A 22,101-nucleotide genomic window follows, 5' to 3' on the forward strand; every position below is an offset into this window, starting at 1 on the left:
CCCCAGCTGAGTCCCTCCAAGCCAAGGCCCGTGGGGTCTGGCCCTTGGCATGTGCAGGCCAGCTCCACCACTGCTCACCCGAGGCAAGCACAGTGGGGCTACGCGTGGGCCTCTTCCCCACAGCCTGAAAACACCAGGCTGTGTGTTTCCAGAGGAGTGCAAACAGGACAAGCAATGGTACAAAACTGCCACGGAAAATCTGGATAATCGTTAAAGTAACTCACAGAACAAAAATGCTTAGCACTCTATGGTGCTATCACAGAAAGTTTTTACCAGTTACAGTAAGCACTGCCCACAGAAGTAAGGGTTCTGTTAGTGCTTCAGTGTTGCAGGGGGTCAAGCTTAGTGTGTAGGTGTCATCTCAGAAATGAAAGCCTATGAAATAACACTGCTACAACACAGCCACCCTCTCATGGAGCATGACCCGATCTCAAACAGCAAGGCTACAGTATACCTGTATAAGTAGTGCCCAGCTGGAATAATGTACGTCTGTCTCTGCAGAAGTGTATTTCACTATTTTTAAAGCACTGACTTCTCCACAAGCATTCATGGTAGAAGAGATGTTGTATTTTTCACAGACAAATTCTAGTTACAGATCTCTGAAACTTGTAAATAATACTTAGAATAGAGAATTTCAAATCAGTGCAAAATGTACAACCAAATTAAACATAAAACACATATTGCAAAATATATACAGAATTGTTCTAAGAACATAACCCAAGGACAAACAGATGTTTAAATACAAGAGGAAAGTCCATCTTTTATAAATGACTTTTTTTTAAACCAATTAGTACACCAGGTATGTTATTTGTAGACAAGTTACCACAGCATAATGATGCATCTCATTTGCAAGGCAGACATCAAGAAACAAGTTACATTATTAAAAGCCTGTTTCTGAGACCAATCCACAAGCAAACATGGGTGATAATGCATTACTAGTTTGAGGCACACAATGTAGAAACAGTTTTCAACCACTTTAATGCTTATGCTTAGGCCTTTTTTTTCTGAGAATTACTAGGCAGATGCACAAAGAATAAGCACTACACAATAACTAAACTGTTCAACGGTTAGCTTACCTTAGCTTGCTGGGCCAAGGTGGTTTATTACCAATGTACTGGAACATTCACAAGAAATGCTATAAGACATATTAGAGTATCTTGATATTAAAATAGCATTCATAAAACTGCTTGAAGTTGGATGATTTAAATAAGCAGAAGTGAAAACCAGTTATTTAAGCAATAGTTGAACTATCATTTGGGAAGAGTTAAGACCTCACGGGTAGTTCCTAAGTAGGAGGGACGCTGAAATCTATAGTGAATTACAAACTCTGTGATGCTTTGCATTCAAAGCAGAGATGCTCCCTTCCACTAATCAGAACTTGCAGCTTCAAGGTCTTGATTGCTACCATCTACACAATTGCTAATTAAACTATCCTAAGGATAACTTTGCTCTTGGGCACGTTCAGAAAGCTGGACTTATACAGCTACTGCTACGCTACAGATCCCCATAATTTTGCTTTAAAATAGCAGTGAAGGCTTTATAAGCACCTAAAATGACACAATAAATACTCAGTAATTCTTCAAGCACCTCTTGCTACCCATTTTGGCAAGACCAGCAGCACAAAGAAAGGGATGCCATGGCGAGGCAAGCCGTTAACTGACACAGGCACACGCCGATTCGTGCCTGCCTTCCTTCAGCAAGCTAAAGGACTACTGTGTGGCACACCCTGCTGACAGTGAGGGACCACTGAAGTGCCAGACAGCCACCAGACTTGCAGCATTCCTGCAGTCAAGCACAAGGGCAGGCTCTCTGCTCTCTAACCTGCAGCGATTTGTAGAGGGAAAAAGTTCTGCCTTACACAGCTGATGTTTATATTCGGAGCTGCTTCCAGAGGTGCGATACAGGATATGCACAACATAAATGAAGCCACATCTTCTGAAATCCAGTCGTCTCCTAAGTAACACACAGTGCACAGGGCTGTGCACAGTGACTTGTTAATACTGTGTTGCTAGGAGAGCTCAGAGGGGTAACTACACCAGCAACAGTGCCCTATTAAAACATACTTTGCTTTGGGATACATCTTTAATATCTACACACATTTATTTCAAGACTTCAGACCAACTTTTTCAACAACACTGATCTGCTTATAAAACATTCTCATAAATTATCTTCACTAAAAATAAAGTCAATCTTTCGGAAAACATGTTCAATACAACACTTGTATCAGTAGAAATTCTGTCCTATGAGTCCATGGCAGAAAATTTGTAATCCAAATTTAAATCTCTCCAAAAGGACATAACCAGGAATCTAAACCAGAAGGCAACCATTTCATTGTCAAGGGAAGCAGAAACAATGCTTCCAGAACACAGGAAGAGTGCGCTGTTTCAACTGACATGTATGGGTTTACAATCAATAGTCACTGTCCTGTAAACATTGAAACTGCTGGTCTAATTGCAGGTTAAGATTAGTAATTTGCATTCATTTCACTGCATTCCACACATACAATGGCTACACTGTTAAAAAAAATACATTAAATACCAAAGGAATGAAGGCTTCGAGCTGGATCTCTCCTACAAGCCAAGTGTCAAATCAGCAAATGTTGACATTATAAATAAAACTTTAACATTACTTTTATGCATTATAACATCACTCTAATAAACCTAAATCTTAGAATAGCAGCCAATTTGTAATTGTTTAAAAGTATATATGAACTTTCAGTCAGTCAGCTATAAATACAGACTGCGACGGGAGGAAGACACCATCTCTCATTCCCAAGCAGGCTTTCAGGGAGAACACAGTATTAGAGATGGAGAATCATCAAGGAACGCTGCAGTCAGAGAAATTCCTAACGGTTGCATTCTACAAACTTCTTTTCATCGTTACCTGAAAGTGCATCTTTGTATCTGTAGAATCATCCCCATATTTACAAAAAAGTACAAACATTGCAATTCTGCCACACCTTAAGCCTATCTAAGCTGCATTTTCTGTTAAGTGCAAAAAGTATATGAAGGATACATGCACTGGTGCGTATAAGATCAAAGGCTGAAGATGAGGCAATGCTGTCACCATTGAGTCCAAGGTAGTTCGGCAGTTGTGGAGTCTTTGCTGCACAGCTGTTAAACGGCTGAAGTAGAAGCTGAAGTAGAAATTAATGAACAGTCCAAGCCCAATAACCAGAGCGGTGTTTTAGAGCAGGATCTTCATTCCCCCGCTCCCCACACATGCCCACCACCACATACTCATGCCTTTGTCACCAGTTTCAGTATAAAGGCTGGGCCCAAGGGGCAGGAAGGCAGCCTAGCAGAAGAGGGAAATGCACAATTACTATGGAGGTTGTAAGGAAGAGGTATGAGGCGCAGACTGACAGAGGATCTACTGCCAGGTCTCTCAAGTGCACAACTCCAGTGCCGGAGTATGGACCGGTGGCCATGCAACACAGGGCACACCTGCCCACACAGTCAGTATGTTACAAAATACCTATGTGGCTGAACCTGTTGTGTCTTCAATGTGAGTTCTTTTTAAGTGTCGCAACAGCTCCTCTTACCTTCTACTCCCACAAAATGAGGCTTCATCTGATGACACATTTATACGCCAACAGACTGCTGCAGAGTAATGTGCACGTGTAAACGCTTAGCGATTCCAAACAGCTGATACTCAAAACAAGTACATTACTTGCTCTTTCACGAAATGCAATGGGTGCAATACTTGTAAGAGGGTAACTGTGAAGATTAATGAGCAATTGTCTATAACAGTTCATTTAATTTTGTTCCTTAAGTCTTGCAATGGACTATGCTACAGATTCTCCTAGTTTTTAAAATGCTACAATACCCTCTGCCACTGATTGCACACATAGGCTTGACTAAAACCTAGAAAGAGCAAGAGGAGCTCAAACTGTACACATGCAGAGACTGCACTCTAAACACAGCTGTGCTTTCACTATATTGCCATCACGTCTTGTTGGAAAGCACATGTCCATTAGAAATGTGCGCTGGGAACTCCAGTGGGACCAGTAAGAAAGCAAGCTCTGCCTCCTGTCCAAAACTGGTGAAAGAAAGATCCAGAGGTGAATGCTATCAGAATGTAACACAGCAAAAGCTGTACAAGTAGGCACTGCGAAACGAAATACAGTAAGGCTTAGAGGGTGTGCGCATATGAATGTATACACCTACACGTACACACACATATACACACGTACATAAATAAACAAAGTTTTTGGCAAAATAACACCTTTTCATTTAAAAATCAATGCAATGAAGACATCAGCAATTTAAACTACAAAAATCATGTGTAAAAGCCATGGGGAAAAAGCAGCAAATTTTCTGAAGTAGCACCTGTATCTCAGGGACGAGCTTTTGAATTTCGATCTCCTAATTCAAGACAGAGGTAATGTGCTTACCCATCAAAACAGATTTTAACTAGCTGACCACCTTCTCTTGTATGCAGTAGCAGCGTATCTGAAATGTACCACGATTTTCAGGACCCTTCTCTCGCCTGTGATGGCAAAACCTAGTAGGACACTAGTAAAATGTCAGGACCACATATCTCAGCAGAAGAGATGCTAGCTGTGCTATCTGTGCCTGCCATGGTTTATAGGCACAGTAAGAAGGCGGGCAGTGGAGAGAGGATGAAGGAGCGTGCTCTGGATAGCAATGAGCCTGCATCTCCTCCCTGCTGATAGATTCTGGTTCTTGGTCCTATGTCCCTGATGTTGATTAACATCTGCCTTGACAAAGCTGAGCCTCTTCCCCAACTTTTTTGTTATTGCATTATTTAAAGCACTTGGCCATGTGACCACTAGGTTCTCACACAATGTTAGTTGAAGATTCAGTGCCAAGAATCATTTATCTGCCCTCTACCATATAAACTATACTGCATTGTTTTGTTCAACTTAAAGGCGAAGTCAAAATGTCTCATAGTAAGTGCAAACAGTTACCTCCTCTCTTCAAGGAAGTCTTACATACTATGGAAGAAAATACTGGGCCTTCTCAGATACTATGTGTGGTGAAAATGTGAAAAAAAAAAAAAAAAGAGTATATACGTATTCTTGATATACTGGCCTTTACAGTATCTGAAACTGGAACATCTTAATAGAGGGGTTAAATAATGAGTTTCTCCTTTTAAAAGCTTTATAGGAGCTTTCCTATCAACTGCTCAGGAACCTGTTTTGTCTTCAAAACACACTAAGCATCATTTTATGAGGCACAGAGACCTGAAATGCCAAGTATGTTTTTCTTAAGATACATTTTCATTCCACTGTGGCACTCATCTGCTCAAACAACATGTGGGAGTTTGTTTCTGGAAAAAAAGAAAAGGGAAGGAAGAAAGAAAACTCAAAACCTTTCTGTCCTCCACCAGGATCCCCTCTGGCAGCTGCAAGGAGAACACATTCATACCTCTGTGACACCTTGCTACCAGGACTCTACCCCAAGGCAGGCTTGTGCAGGGTTCCACGGATGGAAAATCCCCATGGGAGGATACACCACAGTAAGGGGCCCTCTGATTAAACCGCTGTGACCCAAGAGTTTTGTGTTATTTCACGTAACAGATATTGAGCAACAGAGAGAGACAGTCAGGCCTTTAATGAGCCAAGAACATGAAACACTGCCAGCTGCATGCTGCAGGATTACGTGTGTCTGGAAAAATAGTGAGACAGGTTTATTTGCTTGGGCTGAAGAAGATGGTCAGTACCAGCAAGCTTAAAGCTTATGCATGTATTCTGTAACAGAAAATCAAGTTTTCTTCTCCATTACTCAGTTAGCAACTGGGAAGAAGAACAATGTGTTCTTTCTGCTGACCTGGAACATAAAGCAGTTTCTCTGGCTCTCTGGACAATTATAAGCAGCAGTCTATTTCAGATTTCCTCTCTAATTTGTGAGCTTCATCCTGAGAGGGCATACCCTGAAATAGAACACTTGACCCTTCCTACTTGTAATGCTGGTACCAGGATGCCAGAGCTCCTTCATGCCCAGGTTCCAAAGCAGAGACAATTCTGCGTTAAATGATCAGGAGATGAGGACTATCCGTACTATCTCCTCCATAGCATGAGTCCAGTCTGCATGTTGAATAAAAAGATAAGTTGTAGTCCACATGGTGGTACCTGAAGTACATCCCTAATATTAAATCAACAATTTAAACAATTAATAGCAGGCTCCATTGAAAGCAGGAGTTAGTCCTCCAAATGCATCTCTACCAGAACACCAAGAACAGAACGAATCACTGGACAGGAAGGAGAGGCTGCAGGTGGCTGCCATTTTTGCATGGCTGTTTTGACTGTTTATAGCTTCAGCTCTATCATTCTGTTTAGCATCTTTGTCCGGGACATGGACAGCAGGATCGAGTGCACCCTCAGCAAGTTTGTGGACAACACCAAGCTGTGTGGTGCAGTTGATGTGCTGGAGGGAAGAGATGCTGTCCAGAGTGACCTGGACAGGCTTGAGAGGTGGGCCTATGTGAACCTCATGAAGTTCAACAAGGCCAAGGGCAAGGTCCTGCACTTGCGCTGGGGCAATCCCAAGCACAGATACAGGCTGAGTGGGGAACGGATTGAGAGCAGGACTGAGGAGAAGGACTTGGGGATACAGGTTGATGAGAAGCTCAGAATGACCTGGCAATGTGCACTTGCAGCCCAGGCGGCCAACTGTATCAACAACCAGATGTTGCTGAAGCTGGCACAGTGCTTAAGAGTACAAGACTGATCAACAAGACCCAGCAAGAACTGCCTTAGCACCTAATTAGCTCCAACACAAAACGGCTTTTGCAATTTTCAAGTTACACTGAAGTTCCCTGAAGCTGGAGATGTTTTTCTAGACACACTGGCAAGAGGAACACTCCTAAAGCTGCCACTTGAGTGATGAATTCATGCCATCCATAGCTGAGCTAGTCATTACCGCGCAACAGAGGACAAGTAAGCCCACTGCCTAGCCAAGTGGGCTCTGGCCATGGCTTAAATAGCTGCCAGCAGTAGATGCATACAAGTGGCAAAACCATACAGGCCTCCTGCACTGCAGCTGGCTCAGAGGGCCGCTTGTGCATAATGCTGACCTGAAGTGAAAGGTTCTGTAGGTTCTGTCACCGGAGAACTATGGTGAGATGACACCAGCAGAGATGTGAGTGAAGACCAGCACGACTACATCCAAGGGCAGCAGACACAGGTAGTGCATGACAGGACCAGCATGTCTGCTCTAGTGCCAGTCTCCAGCAGGAAGCTGTAAGAGAAAGTATTGGATCTCCACATCTTTAGCAGATGGGTAAGCACAGAGAGGTGATCTTGGTCTCAAAGCAGCTCTCAGAGGAACAGCCTCTGAAGAGCACACACTCATCCAAGTGACAAAAGACAGTCACTGTGTCCCCGGGCCCATGCCTGATAACAACACCCACCCAGGACTTGAGAAGGCTTGACCAGGTAAATGAGTTTTCGTGATGGCTATCGCATTCCCAGTTATCTGAAGCCTACAGCACATGCACACTACAGGCTTCAATAACTCCTATGGCTCCTCAGTGAAGCTACACTGTACTTCAGTTCAGCTCTAATATATGACTGTGCTAATCTACTTAAGTGAACGCTAAATGGTATTTCTTTTACCCTAATTAGTGATGCTTCTTTCAGTCTTTGAGCTTGTTGTTAAATAACAGTCCGACTGTGACAAATTAATGAAAATGAAACAGCACAAGTGAAGACAAGAGGAAAAGTCTGGTGTCAAAGATAATGGTTTCAATGACAGAAAAAAATCAGTATAATGGAACACTGCCTCAGATATTCTTGTTCCTGTTTTATGTTACAGTGATATCTGCTGAAATTCAAATGCCTTTTAAAACAGCCTTTGGCTGAATAATACAGGAGAAACTAAGCTGCAGTTGAAAACTTGCTCTACAAGCTGTTTCCCCTTCATTCACACTGTCCAAATACTGTTGAAGTAAACAGCCTGAAATAGTCTGACTCAACCGTTCTAGTACTTTCTGTCTTCTCAGTGCACGGGGCTCCTTTTACACAAATCATCTCCCCTGCATTTTGTATTTTTCTCTTTACTGCAGTACTGCTTCAGCTGTGCTGTTCGGACCGAGCCAAGGAGTTCTCAGCAGCTCATGTCTTTGCCTTTTTTTGGTTATGAGTCTACTGTGAGCATTAATTTAAAGGAACACATTTTCATTTATGGAACAATGCACCAAAATTTATCTATGGGATGATTTTCTTTAAGAAAAAGCTGGGAGGAGGTGAAGAATCTTTGTGAAGGTAGATGCAGAAATCTCAGCATCTTGGAATTTCTGTTTGGCCTCAGTTGCTATATATGTGAAAAACTGGGAAATGGCTTATGTAAAAGCAACCCAAAGTAAACTTTCAGATGAGACAAGTGGTACGTAATAGTTACTTCTAACAATGAGGCACTATCTTTGAAAGACGAAGTAGAACCCAGTACTATCAAAATGTAATGAAAGGCACGCTTATAAGCAACGCTCTTCACTAGTTGTCTGCACTCAATTTTACTGAACCATCTTGGTATTTACAGTAGGTGTGCTGCATCACTTCGGAGCACAGGTCTCCCCTCAGCGTCCTCCTTCAGAGACTGACATGCTATCCACTCTCATCTCTCTCAGGCTTCCAGTTTTTTTCTGTTTCTGCTTGGATTTTTTCAACATATGGACCTAAAGTGGAAAGTTTTAAAAGAAAGTGAGTATTAAAATATCTGCAGTCACCTATAATTAGATCTAAGGCAACTAATAAACAAGTAAAACGTTGGAACTGCCACAGAAAAACATATAATACACAACTATCTGAAGCACCTGTCCTTATAAAGCTATAGGATTAACTGCTTTTTTACATGAACATATATAGACATGTATGTATATGTATATAGACGTATATGGGTATGTATGCGTGTGCATGTATATTCATGTACACACACACATATACATACACATACATACAGATAACACTGTTAGTCACTAACCTGACAGAATGATAGAAATATTTCTCACTGGAAGGACAAATTAGGTTTGTTCTCTCTCTCTTTCTCTTTTTCCCCCTTTCTCTCAGGAAAAGAACAAAGTTTAACATATTCCAAAACATTTGAGGTATGACCCTCTTTTTCACCCATTTTTCCTCTGCAAGGGCCATTGTTCTGGTAGCCCTCTTGGCAGGGCTACATATTCTCCAAGATTGCCTGTAGCAACAAATTTCTGTGAGTTAAAAAGGCATCCTTAAGGTAGCAGACAAACATGTAGACTGGTGTGCACCAGAGTCAACTACTGCAAAGCGATGATTTCACAATTTCAGTGTCAACAGAGAAGTCAAATTCTTAGGTAGCAGATGCTCTTTTCCTTCTACACATACGTTGAGGTATCAAGGAAAGACAGACACTGATTACTCCAAAGTCTCTTTTTCTAAGACCCTCCTCCTCCATTATTCAGTCTTCTCCTTTGCTGCCCTCCGACAGAGCTTCCCTCCTCCAGCACTGACAGCAGACTGCTTCCTACCTCGCACACCGCAGTACTACCACGGCCCTCGTAACTGTGATCTGCTTCAGTGCAAGCAACACTGCCTGGAGATCTCAGTACAGGGGAAAAAATTAAGTCACTAGGCTGAAGCTCATGGACTATCTTTTTAAACAAGAGCCTCATCTGAGCCAGTGGAAAGGGCCCTCAAACCATCCTCTGCAGAAACTGCTATGTATTTATCCAATAGTTACCACACTGTTCCTGCTAGCTCCTCTAAAGTTAAGCATCAGAAGACAACAAAAAAGCAGGATAATACGATAACATCCTCTGGAGAAACAAAGTCAGCTTGCTAAGACAAACCTATAGCCAGTACCTTTGGTCCTGCAGCAGAAATAATAATCTGGCCAGGGGCCTGAATCCAGGGCTCTCCATCAACTTGAACTGGAATTGGCTTTAGGAGTGTTACACGAAAATATGAGCCTTGGGCTATGCGGATTCCTGATCGAAAACCACCTTGGACTTGACCCTGTTATAAAGTAAAAGCCAGGAATCAATCACCCCAATAAAAGAGAAGCACAAATATTAGCTGCACTTAAACTGCGTCGACAGAATTTCATTCTCACAAGACATTTTACGTTTCAAGTAAAAGAACTGCTCAGGCAAAATCTGCATAAGATGCCTTTACTGACACAGCATTAACTATTGAAGTTAGTGTATGAAGAACTGACACCCCTGCAGGCTGCCAGAGGCAAAATGGCAAAATACACAGTGAAGTCGTTAGTACACCCAGGTTGGCCAAGGCGCAGGCACTCACAATGGTTTGCTTCTACTTCTCCCCTCCACAATGTAGTAAACACATTTTCAGAACAGCTAACCGTGCATGCAGACTTCAACACAGGTGCAACTCAAAAGTCTAAAAGCACTTTATCAATAGGGAGAGTTTTGCCAAACTCAACTTCATATACACACAAATATATACTCAACTACATATACGTACACATATACTCAACTATAACTAATGGCTGAGTATTAACTGTAAAAAGTGAAGCAAAGTGAACTTTGCTGCTACATATTCTCTTGGGGAATGTGTACAGACACCAAAGGCAGGGGTAAAAACCTTGACAGAAGATCACAAAATCAGAGCATGGGTTTGTTAACATCTGTGTCCCAAAGCAATGGGTACACTCCTTGTTGCTTCCAACTTCACAAAAAATGTAACGGTGTCTACCAAACCACTTCTTCTAAAGGAATGTTTTATATCTGTTTTCCTTAACAGATCTAAATTACAAAACAGTAAAGTTGCCCAACACCAAAGATCGAGCTGTGCAAACCATTTTAAGCACCCCCCTTTCCATTTTTGGTGGTTGCATGGATTCGTTGTCTCTAGTTACTTGACCACATGCACTTTTTCAGAAGCAGCTTTCTTAAGGCAGTGAAAGAAACATGAAGAAAAGACAAAAATAACTCGCCATCCCGCAGGACTGTGTTGCTAATAGCACACCATTGTAAAAATACGTAATACATGGCAGAATTAAATTGCATAAATTGAGTCATAATATTCTTTGCAGAACTGGCGTATCATCTGCTTCACACAGCATTTGGATAAAGAGCAGCTAGCATCAGATTGTCAGGGACAGGTGTTGGAAAGCCTGTGGCAGACAATTATAAAGCCACCCGTCTAGAAGGCATCTCTGCCCTGATTGTGATGAGGTATGGCAAGATTTTTTGCAAATCTGCTAAGTGAAGAGTGGATCATTTTGGTAATATTAAAATAGAATCTTGTTTTCATCCCAGGAACTGTGTGGTTTTGACACCATGATACCTGTTACAAGAAAGCTAGTGCATTCCATAATACATATATATATATATATATATTTGCATTTCATATATATGTATGCGTGTATGTTTCCGGCCTTGGTTCAAAGCCCACTTAAGTCATGAAGCATTAGCCCATGCACTGTTAACAAGTTCTCCACACTTCTATTACTTTGCTTATCCAGCCACAGGTTTCTTCAGCTTCCATTCCACCTGTCATAGTCTGGCACCTAAATGTGGATCTTCAGTGCAGGACAATAAGCAGACAACAAGAGGGCACTGCAGTCCACGAACAGGCACACCAGCTGCAGCTGAACTCCCACCATCCGAATGCTTTGTCCACAGACAGCTGACGCTGCCCATGAAATCTGTTTATGGTCTACAACCATTTCTGCATGACAAAACAAGCACCTGAACAAATGATGGTATAACCTCAACATCGATGCACACTTCTTAGGACTGTGCACTTGCAATGCACTGTTCATTACAAAAATAAACCAGCCTGAGAAAACATGTGTTTTCTCTGTTCTTACTGGGATGCCCACTTACCATGTGAACGACGCCGGTCACACCAACAACCTCCAGCAGGCCGTCATCAATGCGCGGTTTCTCAAAGCGGTTATCACTCTCGGACCCCCAAAGATCGGCTCCGGACCCCCAGCTGTGCAGAGAGCACACCACAGTGACCTGCTGCCTGTCACGGAGCAGGTATTCATGCACTTCACTGCTCTGAAACACTTCTGACAATTTAACACCGTGTTGCTTTTTGTGCAGTATTGACTCTCCTTACTCAGATCACTCACTCACTGTTTCAGTGCCCTGACTGCTCAGTACTAATCGCCATCTTTTGTTCTCTGCAGTTCTCATGTGCAGCGTATACTTATGTCTATGTGCATGTGCACATACGTGTGTGTACATGTAAATAAATACAGTTTAATAAAAAGTTGAAACACTTTCAGACTAAAATGGAAAGAGATACAGGTAGTTTGAGATATGGGTGTACTTGAAAAGATACTAGTATGGCAGCACTAATTACCTGATGGTATTGAGCAAACAAAATACCTGCCTCTATCAACAGCACGCCTAAGGAAGCCAGATTTCCTGCAGATCTGCCTTCCTTCCTCCCACAGCAGTAACTCTAGCTTCCTGTGGGCGTCAAGGCAGCCCCAACAACCCCGCGAAAGGCACCTGAGCCATAGGTTTTCCACAGCCACCCGGGCAGCATCACCCACTCCACATATACTGACCAGCTGGACAGTGTTTGACAGCTGAAACCTGGCTGGCCTTCACTGCAGGAACTGCTCAGGCACCTGGTCTCCAGCACGCCAGAAAGGGTGTGCATCTCCGATTCTTCTACAAGCCACGGTGAAATCCGGTGGAGCAATCAAACAGTTTCGGGGACAGGGAAAATGGTAGTGGACAGAAGCCACAGGCCTACAGCCATGCCTAAAAAGTCATGTTTTACTAGAAAACTGGTCCAAAAGAAGTCTGAAGACCTTTGGTGAGGAAATTATTCCAAATTACTCTTAGGACACAGAAGAAATAGCAAATGTATGGGGTTTGCACTGGGAAAACAAGATTGTACCACCTTCAAGCAGAGTGAGATCGTGAGTTTCAAAGAATCAGAAAAACAATGTCAAAAGGGCATTAAGAGCTAGCTCCTTAGGCACAGTTGCCAAGCCAGTGAGTGAGGCAATAATCAAAAATACCCAGTAACAACCATCTATTAATCTAGACCATTTAACATTGTATCTAACCATTTGACATTTCATGCTCAAATACCAAGCAGCATTTCCACACACACAGCCAGATGTGCATCCACACAGGATCCCTCCTCTCCTTTTTACCTGGGTATATTAATAAAAATGAGTCCTTCTATACTTGGTAACTCCACCTCGTGCTGGTCCACTTGAAGCTTTATGTCTTTGTGAAGATTTCTGGTATGACTTATCTTCTGTAGCCCAACTTTCACGTAAACTCCTTTGTTGTGAAACCTAGGAGCAGACAAGCATCCTCTAACTAGAAGGTAAGGCCCAGCACAGCACTTCTCCTCCTACGTATACCAGTACTGTCCTCTAGCAGGCACCTTTAAAGAGTTTTTCAATTAAAACCCTCCGCAAACTCTTCTAGCTTTACTGCAGAAACAAAGCATAAGCCACAAAGTGCCACCTTACATATCTTTTACTTAAGGGATGTTTGTGCTGTTGAGGCATGTGGATATCTGTGAAATTTCATGATAGAAAAATCATCCCTTCTTAAAAGCGTTGCCTTGATGCAACGCCTCTTTGAAATGTAAACTTCTGGGCAGGAAAACTGTATTTTTAATTAAGACCTAGATGTCTTCATGAAACATTTAAAAATGTTTCCTGTTGCAATGCTAAAATAATTAAGGCACAAAAACTTTGTGAGTCTGCTTTAGGTATCGCTAATTCATTTGAAATATACTCAGAAACTTAAAACATGCTTAGTAATGTCACCCTGTGACAGAGCTCTAACATCTCTCATTTTAGAGTAAAAGAAGATGAGGAAGCTTTTATGGCATCCTTAGAAACGTCAAAATATTTTAAGACTAACATAAACAAATGTTAGTCAAACACGCAGAATATTTTCTTCTATAATGGAAACCTTTGGATACATGGCTTTCAGGGCAACCTCAACACAAAAAGCATAAATTTCCATTATTTGACCCTGCTAGCACATGGGTGTCAGTGGAACCCAACAATGCAAAATCTCTCTGGCATTATGTCTAAATGCTGTAGTAATTGAAGTGGGGAAGACAGCCAGTTTAGCATGTGGGTTATAGTCAAGTCTTCAGATAGAGACTGTTGAGTTCTTTTAAGTCATTACATTGGGAATGAATAGTCCCACACGCTAACTGTTTTAACAGCACCGTGTTAAGGGTACCTGATGTAACACCATTTAACATATGCTTAACATACGCTTCTACCCCAGACAAGACAGTAAGGTGTGTCTATGCTACGACAGGTTTTGTCTAACTTGCATACAACTGAAAAACAATGGAATATGGGTAGGCAACACAATACTTTAAATATCCCCGAAAAGTATGAATTTTTGCTGCATGAAGAAGGAAGCCTGCAGAAACCGAAAGACTACAACACAGTGCCGTAACTGCAGACACAGTCCTGAACTACATGACTTCTAAGAAACACTTACGGACCACTGAGGTCCACCGGATCCAGAGACATTGGGTACAGCACCCCGTGATGCACAACAAGCGGTAAATCTGTCAGAGATTAAATCCTACCACTGCATTCCTGCAGACACAATCCATTCCACCTACGTATCCTATGCAGACACTGTCACTGTTCAGAGCAGTGAACAGAGTGGCAGATGCTCTCTGTCAACCCCAGCCCCCCACCATGGAAAGGGAAAAAGGAGGAAAAGGGAGAGAGACTTACTAATTGAATATTAAAACAGCTTTACTAATAACACTGACTGGACTCAGGAATGCAGTGATCAGAGTCTGGATCAGGATTGCAGGCAGGACAAGGAGCAGGGACCTCCCTCCTCAGAAGCCAGCCATGGACGAACAGAGCGAGACCCTCGTGTTCCCCCCAGTAAAGAGACTCCACAGCATGAGGCCAGAGAGCACGCAGCTTTTCCACCAGCTCATGGCCCCGCGCCCTTCAGAAGAGCACCCAAGCCCGCTTTCCTTCCAAGGACCACCTGCCATTTCTGTTGCGACTACCTGAAACTTCCCGTCCTGCACGCAAGAGCAGACAGTTCACATGCCAGCAGCTGTTGCATCTGGCATTAACCAGCCACCCTTTGTAGTTAATTTACTGAAAACAGTAATAGAAAAAGCTAATCTGGCTGGCAAGAGCGTGTATTTGCATATGCTGGGAAAGGGTAAAGCCAGCAATTTTAACAATCATCATCACAGGCAGCGACAGGCAACATTCATGCATTGGCACTGTTAGCCTGCACAAGCTGTTTGTCTCCTGCAAAACCGTACCTCAGCACCAATTCATTATTTCATGTTTCTTTTCCAGATCTTGAACCACATAAACATAAAGCCCTTCATATTTACAAAAAAAACCCCCCAAACATCTCTCCTTTCCCACACGCCCTTCAAGACACCCTGCGTGCATGGTGTCCAGATATGCACGTAGAAGGTCTGCAGGAATGGTACTGAGCCATCGCCCGCTGCACTGCAGGCACTGCACACTGTGAACTGACTGAGATAAAGATTCAAGGAGTGAAAAGCACACAGGGCAATAAAAGTCAAAGTATCACCCTTAAATACAGTGCAATAAGAAAAGGATGTATCTTTTAAAGTGCTGCAGCTTTGCAAAGTCACAATAGTGCATTTTAAAGGAAGAATGAACGTAACTCTTCGATTATATTAATGGCACAAGTAAATCTAGAACAGCTTTACAGACTAGAACAGGCACTGCTACACGCAAACATATTGCCCGATTTACTACCTATGATGTCTTTAATCCAGTGGCTTGAAAATGCAAACCAGTGCCTTATAGTAACTTACGTACCATGGACAATACCCTGCATTATTCCACTTTTTAGAAAAAAACATGAGCAATGCCTGTAATGATAGACAGAACACTGCAAGACAGGTGGGACTACACATCACTCCACTTACAACTGCAATACTCAGAAAATATTTTTAACAGTTAGGATTTGAACACTGCATAGCTGTAACTGCATGTAACTCTCTCCGGAAACCCAGAGACAACTTAGAGGACATTCACTCACAAACATCGGGGAAAGCAGACAAAAACAGTTTCTACAAGGAATTACTGATTAAGTACAGAATTGCGACCTCTTTTTCTCATCAATTTCAGTGATTATGGGAAGAAGAAAAAGTACTATTATTGATTGATCTGCATGCCAGGAAGGAGGAAGGTGTCTCTCCATACCTTTTTAATCGCAGTCTCACTGAAGAAACAGGGATCTTTTTTCATCCTTATTACCAGCACGCAGGTGCTACCACAGCATTATGCAAGGGTGGGAAATACACAAAAAAGTTCTGAACAGCGTGTTTCTTGCTCACATAGCAGCACTGCCCTCCCTCCTGCTAGAGGCTTTGAATAAGAGGTATTTCCACTACCTCAAAATTTCACTGAACTCAACGTTGTAGTTACTGGCCAATAAGTACACTGAATAATAATGACAGGGCTTCCAAAAACTGTTTTGGTGCTCTTTCTTGCGAGGGTGGAAACAAAACAAACAAAACCCCTGAATTCTGTGTCTTTCAGTTCCTGGCTAACTTCCTTCATCCCTGTGCCTGCTGTGCCTTAAGCAATATTGTTTGTGCATACCTGTAGCATTTTAAGATAATCAGCCATAGTGTAAGCTCGAAGTTATGCAATACCACAGACTTTGCCCTTCACCCCTGGTTTCCCCAGGATTACCTGCTATTAAATTTCCCTGGTTCTTCTTCTCTAGCATGATGAAAGTCCAAGCTCAACTCTGCGTCAATGCCAAGACCACAGTAATTGTTCATCTGTACAATCTGACAAAAAAAATTTGTATTATTTCCTCCTTATGTTTATAAAAGATAAGTGAAGAACTTGAATTCACATACTCAGCTGCATTTTAAATTGCTCCCTATATGCCAATCTCAATTTTCTACAGATTTAAACCATTTCTGCAATTAATTCTTCCTTTGCATGCCACTTCACTCCCTATCTTTTCTATCCTACTCCTTGGCTCTCCCACCTACCACGTTTAAACAGCAGATTAGGCACTCAGGGCAAATCAACCCGTCTCCACCAAGTGAAAAATACCTGGAACCTAAGTAACTTTAAAATCCTCCAACTGACACATAATGCCTAGGATTTTCTAATAACTAGGATAATACCTCAGACAATCGCTACCACTGTTACAAAATCCTACTTTCTTTTTGCCACCCCTTTGTCCGATTTCTTTACTTTGTGTGAAGATAAACAGAAACAGGACTCACACAAAGCTCTGAAGTCACCATGTACAACCAACATTATAATTCTCCTAAACAGAAACAAGTAACACGAACCAAGAGACACTGACTTCCACTCCAAAAAAATAAAACAGATGCCAAAATAAATGATGCCACATACACACACACGCAATGGCAGTAAGATGATATCTAGATGCATGCTGTGTTCACAAAGGAATAGCTCACTAAGGCCCAAGCTCAAAGACAGGTGAGCAACAAAAGGTTAAACTAAGTTAACATCTTTCTTTGTGATTTTCACTAGAACAACGGTTCCTAAGAATCAAAGCCAAACAGTGTTCAGCTCACCTTTGGAGGCTCAGGGTCTGCAATGCCATTCTCTGCACCTTCAGCTGGCTCTTCTGCATCCAAAAGGATAGTCCAGCGATCCATAAGAACGTCATCTGCCTCATCCACAGAAACCAAAATCGAGTAGGGGTCCTCCCCACTGTAGCCAGCTCCCCAGCGCAAGACCCTCCCTAGGTCGTTACCTGGGCAAAAAAGAACCACCCCAAAATATGACTGCATTTCGTAAGTTAGCCAAAAGCGTCAAAAAGTGCATCAGTCCTGTTCTACAAATCAAATCGCATTAAGGTGCTCCAAACAAGTCACGGCAGTAGTTAGACTGGACTCAAAAGTTAACAAGTAGCAAAAATACCTAGATGCTCCTGTGGTTGCACGTGTCCTTAGTATCACACACAGACATGCTGTCTCTTCTGAAAAGTTTTCACAAAAAGTGATACAAAAACCTGTCACAGAGTTGAGAAGTCAGCGAGCAGCTGTATTCACTGGTTTACCGCAAGGGCTGATGCACGTATGGTTGTCCGGGGAGAGCCGTCTCCAACTCCTACTCACTCACACACACCCATACCAACACTCCCACTGCATGTTCCTCCTTCAGAAAGCATGACTGACATGTCCTTGAAAAGCTGGTACTGCATTTGGTCTCCAGCCCCGTCCAGAATGGAGTCATGGCATCTCTACTGCAAAACTGAGCTGTTTGTCAGATGGATAAAGATAAACCTTCTGGAGGACTTGTGCCCTCAGAAGAAGAATGGTGCTCGCTGTGATTCTCACCTGTTCCTAAAGGTAAGATGGCAACTGAGGGTTCTGAGCACACCAGCTTATGCCTGATCTCCTCCAGCGCGCCAAGGACCCAGCCGACAGTGCCGTCCCCTCCGCACACCAGCACTCGGAAGGAGGGGACTTTAGAGAACGTGTGAAACCTTCATTGAGAAACGAAGCAAAGGGGAAAAGAAACGTTACAACACAATATAGCAAAAGCAACGCCTCTTAATAGGCTGTTTAAGAAAACACAGTATTATTGGATTCTCCCCACCCCTTACCATCACTTTCGGGATCAACTTCAACAAAATGAATGGAAAAATAGCAACTTACAGGTAACGCTGTTTAAAAAGAGTGAAAACCACATTCTTCTAAGATTCTTCACAGCTAGAGTTCAGTTGTTAAACAGTTCCTTCATCACCAAAGACACAGAGATCTAACTATTCACAATTTCAATGTGAACATCTGTAACTCTCTAAATCCTAGTGGAGATGCTGATTAGTGGTGTTTTTTTCTTTTTTTTTTCACTTAGTCTTAGGACTCATCGTGCATTTTCTTCTTCATAGTACTATTTTCCTGGTCACTCTTACCTTTTGTGGCTTTTCATCCTACATACCAAGATATCCTGCAAAGGAATTTTTACTTCCCATTGCACAAGAAGCAATGAACAACTGGAAGCATTTTGCCACACAGCTACAGAAGGATTCCATGGGCAAAACAAAATGAACGAATTACCGAAGTTGCAGCTTGAACTGCATTAGAACAACAACAGAATTATACAGTTCTGACAAAAAACTTAGTTTGTACAGCCTGTATTTCTTGCTGCCTGCATAAGCTGTGTTTCTCCCACAAAAGCTTTTGCTTTGAAGAGCTTGTCACGACAGTTCTTTGTTAAAGCAGTGCTGAAGGAATGAGGCTACTCCGAGAAGGCTCAACCATCACTTTCAGTTTTATGGAGCTGGCAACAAAGTGGTCTTGATTAAATCAAGTAATCCGTTCCTGCCTCCCTACAAGCACATTATGTTCTGTTCCTTTTATTTAGAAATGTTGCAGCTGTGACCAGGCAGGCCCTGTTAATTCTGCAGTTGTGGCCAAGTTTCAAGAGTCAAGATAAAAAATTTTATTATGCTTCCCTGTTAAGTTCCCATTAAACATTAGAGGAAACAAAAGCAAAAACGAGCCCTCATCGGGCAATGTGACATTTCTCTTTCCATCCCCATTTGACTACAAATTTTTTTTAATTTTTAATCATTATTAAAACTGTGTTACTGTAAACTGCATACGACTTTCCCAGGACTGGACCCTATATCAGACTTGATACAGGCATGTACATCTGGAGCTATTCTATTCGCTTTTCTTTGGCAAACCTCAACGTTTACACCTGTTTTCACAGTGAGAATCAGTCAGGAGTAATCCATTGCTCAGGTCTTCAGGCACAGAACAGAAGCAATTTAGATCTTCATAACAAGTGGATCTGATCCATTCTTTCAAAAAATAACAAAGCAACATAAATAAAAAAGAATTTAAAATACGATGACTTACCCAGGCAGTGGGCCACCATTGGTAAGTTCAAAGACCTGATGTGGGTTTAGCAGCTTTCTAAAACTGTACAGTAGATCCCGACCTTTTAGACCACCACTTTTTGGATTGACAAATACAAGAAGTGGGCAGCAGTTCTGTGGTATCTTGGACGCCTGAAAGAAGACAAGAAAAAGAATTATCCAAAATCATGACTAGGCAGGAAAATTACTGCTGCATCTCAGAAGTATTTCCTGATGCTTCCTTGATGCCTAATTAAAAAATCCAGATTCAATAAATAAACAGATTCATTGTCCAGACAATGGACAGGTTAGCTGCTGATCTTGTTTGCCTGGTAACTGAAGTTTCTTTAACCCAATTACAGGTAAGCCTAATTTTAAAAATAAAAGCACTGCAAGTAGTCCTTCCTACACGTTTTCAGCAAACGGTCTATGCCAAAAAATAGTGTGAGGGATAAGGCACCCTGCAGAGTCACGTACAATTCAAACACTTTCCTTGCAAAGAGAAAACTTCTTCCAAAAACAACTCAAACATTTGTCTTAAGTTTTGTGGTCATCATAGAATACATGTTAATTTACAAAAACAAAACATTTCAAAACGAGGGTGCTCGGGGCAGACACTGAAATAAGAGGCTTCCCATGAAATAAGAGGCTGAAAGCTTCTTTTAAAAAAACATATTTAAAATTTTTAATCAGGAGGATTTGGTGCCAGTATCTCACGGTCCTCCGCACCTCTACTGAAGCTGCTGCTGAAAGGGCTCTCAAAGCACGGCTGTGCTGCAGGGGAGCCTGGTACCCATCCAGACACCGCTCCAAGGGAAGCCATTGCACACGGCAGAGGAGAGACTTCCTGCGGTACTCCACGGACCGCATGGCAACGGTACCTGCAGCCTGAGCGGAAGTCAAAACTTCCAGTCACCACAAGCACCCCCTCGGGACTGGCTTTCAGCCAGCCAGTCTGTAACTGGTTCTGTAAAACAATTTGTAAATGGTTCTAGCAAGATCAGAAAACGCCAGCACACCGTTCATCTGCCTGCCATGGGGGTGTGGGGCAGGTACATGCCAGAAAAGTCCATCTGGCACTTCAACAAGCACGCTTTCAAACAGAAATGTTTGCCACAGTCCCTAAGTCGCGGTAATTTGTATTTACAAATTGGACAGCATTCAGGGAACAGCAATTTGTCACGCAGCTGACAGGATGGATTCAGGGAACAGAACAACAGTGCTAAATATAAGTCAATTTAGACAAGAATGATTCAGGGGGTGGTGAGGCAGCAGCATGACTGCAGCATGCAAACATGCAGAGAGATACCAACCGCTACAGAAGGGAGGCGACAGCACTCCCAGAGCCCATGGCTTTCCTACCAGAGCTGGGTGCTAATCCTCTGCAAGTCACACCCTGCCAGATGTGTCAAGATACCCGCAAACACATTAAAATCCTTCTCCTCTCTGTCACGACCTGTGTGAGAAACGCCCTCTGCCATCCAGCGCGACACGCAGGCACAAACAGAAAACACACCGGGAAGGGGAGCGGTAAGCAGGGAAGAAGGCTGCTGGAGCCGACACACACTTCTCCTCTTGCCCTCTCCTTCCTTGTCCTTTAGATTCTACCAGAGACACTCAGTTTGAAAAGGCACATGTTTTCTACAAAAAAAAAAAAAAAAAAAAAAAAGCAAGCCAAAGAAGGGCTACTTTGGCTGACAAAGAAGCCAGAAGAGCCTCAAAATTTTATTTTACTGGAAAAGTTTCACTGCTGGCAAAACAACTAGGTTGGTGAGACAAGAGGCTGCAAAGCTGTCCACACCGCTTTCTCCAGAGGAGCCACCTTCACGCTACACTGTACTAGGTCAAAACCCCTCTCACCTCCATATTCTGGCTTTACTGGGAAAGGTAAACAACTATTCAAAGCGTGCCCAATGTATAACAAGGGTAATGCATTTAGTTCTGTTCAGCACCAGGAGAGGCTATTTGTAGCCAGCAAAGGAAGTCCAAGGAAAACAATGCATGCCACTGTCATGAAAAGGAAGGACTTCTTGAGTTGTAAGGTAAACAACTCAAGGATCTACATATCCCAACGAGACAAGTGTATTTCCTCCCCTCAAGCCATCACAGGCATTAATAAAAACAGTAAGCAGAGCCCTCACTTTTCCAGAAGTAAAGCCCTTCTTGTTACTCCAACAGTTCCTGCGCCATCATCTGCCATGACCCATTATGACTGGTCCTTTGAAAATCCCACAATCAATGAATGGCAGAGCAACTCCGAAAGGAAACGCCACGTCCCTTGGGGCAAACTGCTCC

At 42.6% G+C, this 22,101-nt stretch overlaps 1 protein-coding gene across 2 annotated transcripts in view; it reads right to left on the bottom strand.

Annotated features, from left to right (window-relative positions):
* Positions 1–545: 545 nt before the first annotated feature.
* The window catches only part of DGKQ (diacylglycerol kinase theta), a 98,772-nt gene continuing 77,216 nt past the window's right edge, over positions 546–22,101 (bottom strand). Inside the window, exons 16-24 of one of the 2 annotated variants that reach the window (XM_075447246.1) lie at positions 19,808–19,959; positions 18,278–18,426; positions 17,510–17,691; positions 16,641–16,741; positions 13,095–13,241; positions 11,797–11,908; positions 9,806–9,958; positions 8,503–8,640; positions 546–3,297 (exon numbers count right to left, since the gene is read on the bottom strand). In XM_075447246.1, coding sequence (XP_075303361.1) covers positions 8,542–8,640; positions 9,806–9,958; positions 11,797–11,908; positions 13,095–13,241; positions 16,641–16,741; positions 17,510–17,691; positions 18,278–18,426; positions 19,808–19,959 — 1,095 coding nt within the window. In that variant the 3' untranslated portion in view covers positions 546–3,297; positions 8,503–8,541. Of the gene's footprint in view, positions 8,641–9,805; positions 9,959–11,796; positions 11,909–13,094; positions 13,242–16,640; positions 16,742–17,509; positions 17,692–18,277; positions 18,427–19,807; positions 19,960–22,101 lie in introns of both variants that reach the window. The other variant, XM_075447245.1, reaches the window with a different exon arrangement.

Source organism: Opisthocomus hoazin, chromosome Z (assembly GCF_030867145.1).
Source record: "Opisthocomus hoazin isolate bOpiHoa1 chromosome Z, bOpiHoa1.hap1, whole genome shotgun sequence".
In the NCBI taxonomy this organism is placed as follows: domain Eukaryota; kingdom Metazoa; phylum Chordata; class Aves; order Opisthocomiformes; family Opisthocomidae; genus Opisthocomus; species Opisthocomus hoazin.